Source organism: Plectropomus leopardus, chromosome 3, assembly GCF_026936395.1.
Source record: "Plectropomus leopardus strain MGB_pleo_1.0 chromosome 3, ASM2693639v1, whole genome shotgun sequence".
Taxonomy (NCBI): Eukaryota; Metazoa; Chordata; class Actinopteri; order Perciformes; family Serranidae; genus Plectropomus; species Plectropomus leopardus.
In genome coordinates, this window is record NC_142178.1 from 15,975,891 (window position 1) to 15,985,329 (window position 9,439).

The 9,439-nt window shown below is 38.8% G+C and overlaps 1 protein-coding gene and 1 long non-coding RNA gene across 3 annotated transcripts; both read right to left on the reverse strand.

Annotated features, from left to right (window-relative positions):
- Positions 1–674: 674 nt before the first annotated feature.
- LOC148189952 (uncharacterized) lies at positions 675–2,361 on the reverse strand. Of its 2 annotated transcripts, none has more exons than XR_015776227.1 (3): positions 2,132–2,361; positions 1,855–1,962; positions 675–1,625 (listed from the first exon to the last, which is right to left on the reverse strand). It is a non-coding gene; the product is annotated as an uncharacterized LOC148189952 (long non-coding RNA). The 2 variants fall into 2 exon arrangements; XR_015776226.1 differs by having other exon boundaries at positions 675–1,774.
- Positions 2,362–7,061: 4,700 nt separating this feature from the next.
- rasd2b (RASD family member 2b) lies at positions 7,062–9,001 on the reverse strand. Its single transcript, XM_042516572.2, has 2 exons — positions 7,942–9,001; positions 7,062–7,736 (listed from the first exon to the last, which is right to left on the reverse strand). The coding sequence occupies exons 1-2, from the start codon at positions 8,621–8,623 to the stop codon at positions 7,192–7,194; spliced, it is 1,227 nt and encodes a 408-aa protein (XP_042372506.2). The 5' UTR covers positions 8,624–9,001; the 3' UTR covers positions 7,062–7,191.
- Between the last annotated feature and the right edge of the window lie 438 nt (positions 9,002–9,439).

Consider the following 9,439-nt stretch of genomic DNA (forward strand, 5'->3'; position numbering starts at 1 on the left):
CCTGATTTTTGGTCATAACTGTCCTTGGATCAAAGCAGCATTCAGCACTATGATTGCATTTCCTTAATACAATCATACATGCTGAAACCTTTCAACTTTAAAATGAGAAAAGAATTTCAGCTGTCGAAACCTGCACTTAAACTAAAGTACACTAGAAAAATAATCAATTTGTTTTAACTCAAAAAGACGTGTCCAGGCGGCCTTAAAATATCAAACTGACTGAATGTGAGAACACAAGTTGAGGTAATTTCAGAATTTAAGGTATCCCAGACATTAATTTTTTTAAGATAAAACAAATACTTTATTTATTTATTTGAACTTTTTATTTATTCAACACAAATAGAACACATAGAACACACAACACAGAGGATATGTTCACAATAACGTTTACATACTTACCGTAGTTTTGGCAATTTCATGTCCATATTCAATACTAAGTACACATCTTCAATGGTAATACATTTTTCAAAAAATGTGTTTAATTTTTTTTTCTGTCTTCAAATAACAGCAGAGTCTCTATGTTGCTTTAAAAATAAATTCATATGCAGAAGTTAATGCATAATCACATTTCTTACTTTAAAATTGTAGCTGCTTCGGTATCATCTGTGAACATACGAAAAGCTGTCCAAGCTGATGTACAGAAAAACAAACAATGAATACCAAGACACTTAAACTGAAGTTACCACTTTTTATTCAAGAATAGTGGGAGCCCACAATCAGAAATGATTTAATGATCAGCAAAATACATTAGATTTTTCACATTTTTGACGTTAACCACTGCATCTTACGATATACCTCAGGCAATTTAATTATATTTTTTCAAGCACTTGCATTTAATGACAAAATTCTTTTTAAACTCACATTATTTACAATAGAGAGATGACAGGAAATGACGACTTAATGAGATTGAAATTTGCACAAAACTAAATAATTCCTTTGACAGGGATTACATACAGGCTAAAGACATATTTCTTTAATGCAAGCACAATAATGTCGACAACATCCAGGATATGAAGTTTTAAGAAACGCTGGGACAAAAGGGAGAAAAAGGTTAAAGGTTTAAAGAAATGCCATCACACTAGGGATAAAAGGTTCAAGATATTTCAGTTTATCAGGGAAAACCTGCTCAAGACATGCAAATCCAATAGCTAAAAAAGGTTTAAGATAGTTAAGTTTACCAGGGAAAAAAGGTTCAAGAGATGCCATTTCATTAGGGATAAACGGTTTAAGATATTTGAGTTCATCAGGGTAAACAGTTTCAAGATATTCCAGTACAATAGGAATAAAAGGTTTCAAATATTTATATTCATCAGGGAAAAAAGGTTCAAAAGATGTCATCTCATTTGGCAGAAAAGGTTTAAGACATGCAAGTTCATCAGGGTAAACAGTTTCAAGATATGCCAGAACAATAGGGATTAAAGGTTTAAGATATGTCAGGTGATCAGGTAAAAAATTCATTAAACCTGATGTGTCAGTTGACTGTTTTACCAGTGTTTGGCAAACCAGTGCCACTGTTTTTTTCCATCGCCCTTCTTCCTTCTCCCTGTTTGTCTCCTCCTCTTCAAATGTTTCCCGATCTCTGTTAGTGCAGTGTTTTCCTCTGCAGTCACTCTTCACTGCCTTCTCTGTGAACCATTGAAAGAACTTTGGGGTTACTGATTAGAATAATTATAACCTCGCTTGTCAATGTCAAATTTTTATTGATTGGCTCCAGAATCGAACTCTGTGTATGCTGATGGCCCTCTAGTGGACATTAGGAAGCATGGCATCATACCTGTTGTGTAACAAAAAAGTTATGTAACATGGTAGCACACAGATTTCATGGAAACATCATGTGTGAATAATGTACTGTACCGTTGTGTTGATTTTTGCTGTGAGCACCAAGGATTTGATTGCATAAGGTGAGCAGTACAAGCAGGGTGCAACCTGAGATCCAAGCTTTTCCTCGTAACATCTCTGTATCTGTAATTTTTACCCAAAGAAGTATAAAAAAAGATTAAAGATAGGAAAGATTAACTTTAAATGCACAAAAAATATTGGCAGAAATCTGTTCAACCAGATTCCAATAACACATTACATCTAGAATGGAAATCATAGGAAATCATAGGAAATATATGCATGGTTAACCTACCTTTGCAAGTGTTTCCACAACTGTCTGGTGTGTGTGAAGGTCAGAGAGACTTTTGTATCACAACACTCAGAACACACCCAACCCTTTAATAACAATGATGGTGACCTATTTAAACTTCAAGTTTTGCTTTGGCATTTATATTTTAGTTACATTTCTTATAGTCATTTGAGAGCAATTATGCAAACTCACTGAACAGGCCAATCCAGATGAGAGGAGGGATCCAAAACTGGGAGCAGGTATGTATGTGTTTTTGTTCCATTTCTAGCATTATATTTCCCTGTCACCTAATTGCGTGACAAGCTGCCTGCCTCCCTCCATCTTTATATCTATGACACGATCTTGCCTCAGCTGCTGTGAACTAGAGACTGATTGGACTGTTGAAAGCACAACTTTCCGTGCACCATAGAGTACACTTGCTAACGTTCCCGCCTCGTGGTTGAAGTCATAGAAAGTGATGTGATGACAGCATGTAGCAGATGCTCTGATCCTGATCGTGTGCATCATGAGACCAGAAATCATAGGCCTTCTCCTCAGTTACACCGTTACAAACTAGACAGACAAGTCAAGTTTATGTGTATATCCAGCTTTATGTGTCTCAGTGGAGTGCATCGCAAATATCAGTTTCCATAGTCAAAAAGAAAAAACTCCTTGAAAAACAATGAAAAGGGACATTTAGAAATAAAGAGATGAAGATTGTCACATTCACAAAAACTGAACAGAAAGCTTTAGTAACAGTTTTCAAAAACACATCTGTTTATTATCCTCTTTACTATAAAAAATAAACAATTTGTTTTAACTTAAAAAAGTTAGTGTCCAGGCTGCTTTATCATTTTAAGCTGACTAAATTTAAGAAGATAAGTTGAGGTAATTTAGCAATGATTTACGTTGTCTTTTAAAATTCAGTCCACTTCAAAAATTACGGCAGCCTGGACACTAACTTTTTTAAGTTAAAACAAATTATTTTTACAGTGTTGAGCCAGACTCTCCAACAGATTAACTACGATGGCATCCAGTGTGGTACAACAAAATACAAAGTAATACATTCGGTTTGTAAAACGGAGGATTTGTGATCCAATTTATTTACATTTTTTTTATAAAGCCCAATATCATAAACTCACAAGAGCCTCAGAGGGCTTTACATTATATGACATCCCTCTGTCCTTGGAAACCTCAACGCAGCTAAGGAAGAAATCTCTTCAGGAAAACCCTTTAACCCTTAGAAATGTAAGCAAATGGGCTTAATTTTTTTCGAAAACATTAAAAGACAACAATGAGCAACTAAAGAAGACATGACCCAGAAATGAGCAATAAATAAGTGAAAAGTACAATTAGATTAACTGTAAATTTACATTAAAAAAAAGAACAAACAAAAAACCCAGAACCACAAACAAACAAAAAACATGAAACAAACCAACAAGGAAATGACATGAAAAACAAGCTTTAAAATGATAATAATAAGTAAAAACTAAGTAAAAACTAATTTTATATATTTAATTATGATAATTATAATTAGAGTTGTCTAGACATTTTCCCTTAGCTTATTAAAGAAAATTCTGAATTGCTTTCAGTTTGTGGGATCTTTCTTGCCAAGTTGCTCATTGCCTTTTTCCCCATGTTTTTGAAGAAACCAATTTGTTTGAGTTTTAATGGTTTAAATACTTGTGAAACTTGTGTGACTGCAATACAAGAATGGTGATTTCGATGCAGGTTTTGAAGGGTTAACAAGGGGTGAAACCTCAGGGAGAACAAATGAGGAGGGATCCAGGATGGACAGATGTCGTATGATTGTCAGCAGCCTCAGCAGAATAACAATTTTTCCAGCAAAGGACAAGGTTGAGTAGAGAAACCGCATCACGTTTCAATAGTGACTAGAAGCAAAACTGTGTGTGTTTGTGTGTGTGAGAGAGAGAGAGAGAGAAAGAGAGAGAGAGAGAGAGGGAGAAAGAGACAGAACAACAGGAACATATGTGAATCCTCCCCACGTGCAGTCACGGGCAGGAGCATCTGTTCATAAGTGTTTAGCTTTATGTGCGCGTGAATGTGTGTGTGTTTGTGTGTGCGGTGATTGCTTTAACAAAGAACAGTACAACAAGTGTCACTGCACGTGGAATATAGTCCTTGGGGAGTGAAAATGGCTCAGATTTCCTGCAATGTGAACTTCCCATCACGCGACAGCAGCAACGCATAGTTCAGGCTGCCTCACTGCAGAGGCAGAAAATATGACAGAACAGCCCCTTGACACAGATTGAATAGTATGAGTATTGCAAAACATTAAATTTTTACACAATGAAGAATAACAACATCAGATATACTGTACAGTATGTGAACAATATTCTACTTTCAATATAACAACAAACAGAGTTAATGGACAGAGCAGTGGGAGATGTACAGAATGGAAATCCGCACATCAGGTGGCAATGTCGACAGAATGACCTTAAAATGATACATAGATACAATCCATATCAACATTATTGCTATTGAAAAAACATCTGAAAAGGTTGAAAACTTTTTGTCATTTATACATTTTATCGACTTTGTAGGCCTATTTATATTAGAATGCTGCTTAATAGTGTGTAGTTGTGTAGTAGCATGGGTGTATTACCGAATGGGACTACCAGGCCCAGTCTTAGGGGCCCAAAGGCTAAGGGGGGCCCCCAGAGCCAGACCCTCTGTATGAAGTCACTATTATAAACTCTGCATTTCTTGTCAAAGGGCTTGAGATTTATGTCAATAATAGGGCCCCTATTAAACTGAAGGAGTTGCCTAAACATTCACTTTGCAGATGTCTCAAGAGAAAAAAACATCTTGATTCATTTTAAGTCAGTGTTAATTCCTGCGGTTTATCGATAATACCATAACTCTATGGGGAGAAACAACAGCACGTTACCAGCCAGAGGGGGATATAGGGGGGGCTTTCACTTGTCCAAGCTCAGAGGCCAATTGTGTCATAATTAACCTCTGTCTAGTAGGCAGATCTAACTAAAAGCTTGATCTGGGTAGCAACAGTAAGGGGGCAAAGGCCTGTTTGTTGGTTTTGTTTCTTTCTGATAGTATGTTGTTATTTTTCTTATTGGTGAGTTGTAGGAAATAAGGATAATACACACTAATGAATGTCAGATTTCCTCGAGCAGTGTCCAGTTTCATCGCTCATCTCTTAAGTGGCATAAGAGATGAAAATTTTACTGGTAGGGATGCATGAAATTAGATTTTTTGCCAATATCCGTTGTGCTGATACAACTCATATGGTCAATAACCAATACTGATATCAAGCTATCCACTTTTTCCCCCTAAGAGATCATTCTATTCAAGTCTATTCTGCAGTGGAATTAACATCATATTATGCATACTCTTACCATGATGTCCCATTGGGAGATGGAGATATGAAATATAATGCTTTTCAATGTATGTAACATATATTAATTATGCAAAATAAGAACAAAAATACTTCAACTAAGCACTGATGTTTAGTACATGTTTACTTTGTTAATTGAAAAAAAAATCTTGCTTTGAGATAACAGCAGAAAAAAGGATGTTGGCTAATTCCGATATTTCATTTTAAAGCCAATAACTGCTGATACTGATGATGTGCATCCCCGGTTACTGGTCTTCAGTTCACTGTACATGTCACTGGTCTACTGAATCCTCGCTACGTGTTATTAGGAGCAGGTCTTTTTAGTCAAAAAATATAGTTTTAATGGTTCCCAAATCTCTCTGAGCCTCTGCCTCATCTTTCCACAGCAGGCAATGTCCTGTGGTTGTCAGAGGTGACATGTTCACACCATACATCTTTACAATGGCACCCAATTAGAGCTCTTTTTTTGAGAGAAATACACCTGGGATCTCGGTAGTGACAGGGTGTTATTATCACAATTAATGTGTTTAGAGGGGATTTGAGAGCTAGCACTTTTATCACTATTTTTAGACGACAGCGTGGGTGTGTGGTGTTATTGATCCATTTATCACTGCACTGTGTAATTTTATTTTGCTTGCTAAAAGTGCTTCTAGTAGGTAGGGTTCACGTGAGCGCCATTCTAGAAGTAAAGCCTGAGTGGTCGAGTGTCTGCTGCATAAATGATTCTGAATATGAACTCAAAAGCAGTGGCTATTTAAATGCATTTACTGTACCTCCAGCACGAGGAGAGAAGGACCTTCACTCAGTGCAGCACACACAACCAAAACATCCATCTTTTTCACAACAGTGAAGACACAGATGAAGCTTTACTTTAGGAGATGAGATGTAAACAGACCAACACCCTGCCTCACATCCATTCGCCCTCATGACCTTTCCCAATGGCCTCTTCAGCCTCATTAAGTCAAGAGTGAGCTGGCAGTCATCATGGACATGAATAACTTGTGAGGGAGTCTAAGTTGACCGGCATGAAGGGCCCACTGAGTGACAAGCCTAACTATCAGAGTGACCATTTATAGAGAAGTGTAGGATGGGAAGGTATATGCCAACTGGAAACCCCCAGCTGTAATCTGATTGTTCAGGATGTGTGGGATTTGGGCTGTGGACTTCTGGCAATCATGACGCAAACACACACACACACGCGCACACACACACACACACACACACACAGATGCATACACACATAAAGAGAAGAGTGGGTGAGAGAGAGTTGCTATCTAATAGATTTCTGAATATAGCTTATGTAATAGTCATACAATAATAATCAAGTTGACTCAAACAACCTCCTACTATCTCCTTCACAGCTGTGTGAATGGGTAGCACACAGGCACAAACACACACACACACACACACACACACACACACACACACAAAGAGAGAGAGAGAGAGAGAGGGAAAAAGAGAGAGAGATAGACAGACATATGGATGGATATTTAGGAATAAAACATAATGTTTTTGCGAGGAATTTCATTTGGGTGTCTTACACATGCTCTTATATTAATAAGCAAGCCATTATGGTATTACAAATATTTTATTTAAAAAAAAACATGGTTTCAAGTGCATGTAAACATCGATAGTGTATTTGAATATCAGCGCTTAATTCATTGTCGTACTCGCTTTGTAACAGTTCGTCTCATCCTCTAATTGTCCTTCATTGAATCGGACATTTTTCCAGGGGTTTGCCGGGTTTTCTTGCAGTATGTGGCCCGATCACTTGTCGGAGGTCTGTGCCAAAACTCGGTCTACGGGCCAGTGGGTAAAGGGCGCCGCAGGCATCGTCGCGCCCCGAGGTCGGCCCACCCCTCCCCGGCACACGGCCAGTGCGCATTGCCTGGTACGAACGGAGGGAGACTTTGCGGTGCTGAGACGGGCCCGTTTCAGTCGGGAGCCCGCCTCGCTTTGCCAGAGTTTCGAAGACTTTCTCTAGATTCGTGCTCTCCTTTGCAGACGTTTCAAAATAGGCACAGTCAGAACCGAAAGCTTGGAGCACCTCTGCTTTGGATATTTCTCTCTCAGACTCCTGGAGATCCACCTTGTTGGCGCAGACCACGAGGGGAACCTGCTGCTGTGCGCACTGCTCTGGCACAGAGGATTTGGTAAGCTTGGATTTAGCGGCCAGAATTTCCGTTCGCAGAGTGCACACTTCTTCGAAGGAGCTCCTGTCATCTAGACTGAATACTAGAAGAAATATGTCTCCTGCAAAAAAAAATTGAAAGACAATCAATTATTTTTCCTTTCATTAGTTGATATTGTTATGCACATCCATGCGCTCTACAAGAGAGAGAATAAGCTTTTACACATGCACCTACCAGCTGCAATGATTAATGTCTTACCAAATAAAAAACTGACGAGCAATTCTCAGTTTTAGCCGGACATAAGAAATAACAGAATCAATACGCACCAGTGAGGATAGACAGCCGCCGCTTGGCTGGGAAATCCCGTTCTCGGGACGCGTCCAGGACGTCAATTTGGTAGGTCTCTCCGCGAATACGAAACAGCTTCCTGAGGAAATCCTCGGAGGTAGGATTGTACTCATCCACAAATCCGTCCCGGAGGTATCTTCTGAGGATGGATGTCTTGCCGACCCGTGGCGCACCAAGAACGACGATGCGCTTACAGTTCTGTGGCTTGGTCGGTGCTGGCTCTTGGGCAATCTGGCGGTCCCGGGACTGACCGTGCAGAACCAGAGCTGCCAGCTGGTCCAGCGGGGATCTCTTGCAGGGGTGGCTGTTGTTGACTGTGGACAGTTGTCTTACGCTTGACCCTGAGCGCGTCTTCTTTTCCTGTTTCCACTGTAATGAGGCCACTTTAAGTATTCCCAAACCCGCTTTAATTCCGGATGAACTCAGGCGCTGCGACGCGTTCTTGTAAGCTAGTAATACTTTGGAGGACCCGGCGCACTGCCCTTCCATATTACCATGAAACTGGGGAGCATCTATGGTGGAGCAGCTGAGCTGGTGCGCAACAGGCATGGATGTGGTCTGTGCGCCGGCCGAGATGCTGCTTCTTTCCATCGCTTTACGATTTTGGCCAGTGTGGTTCCGCGGTGCAAAGTGGGCAGAATCTGTGATATGACGTTTCATAGGACTGCTAAAGCGTGTCTGTGGCGCGGGGGCTGGTGTCCGTTGCCTTTATATAGGCCATCATCAAGCCCGTGATTCATGTGCGTCACGCTGATTGACAGAGACGGCTGTTGTGTTCATCAGGAGAACACCGTGTGTTGAGGAAACATAATGAGGGCTATAAGGCTACATTTTAATCTACTGAAGCATGATGATTGTATGCAATACATTATAAGTATTAGTAACAGTTGTAATAATAATAATAATGGGTATCTTTAATTGTTATAATAATAATAACAACAACAACAACAACAACAACAACAACAATAATAATAATAATAATGCTACAGATTGAGCCTGTAGCCTATAGTCAGTTTTCTAAACTTAGTATTGGCCAACTTAGTTTTACCCCTAAAACGCTTTTGCTTTGATAATAGTTGAACACGAGAAAGAATTTCGGCTCGATTGTGTTCAGTCTCACATTTTTAACAGGGAACTAAAAGCTGTACTCTGATCCACGGTTAAATCTTTAATCTTTTTCTCTTATATTGCTCTTTATAAGATATACTTTTGCCTCGCTTCTTTTTCTTTTTTTTCACACTGTAGGCTATAAGCTCAATTATTATTATTGTTGTTGTTATTATTATGAATAATAATAACAATAATAACAATAATAACAATAATAACATTTTATTTTATTATATTATATTATATATTATTTATTTTTATTATTTATTCATTATATTTGGTATTATCAATATTATTATTATTATTGTTAATGTCGTCTTATAAAAGAAGGAAGGAAAGAAATAAGGACTCCTACGCCACCACGTGGTT

Excerpts from the sequence above, each read along its gene's own strand:
- rasd2b (XM_042516572.2), bottom strand. The coding sequence starts at position 8,623 with ATGAAACGTCATATCACAGATTCTGCCCACTTTGCACCGCGGAACCAC. Across the intron at positions 7,737-7,941 it reads GCGGCTGTCTATCCTCACTG|GAGACATATTTCTTCTAGTA; the intron begins GTGCGTATTGAT and ends TTTTTTTTGCAG.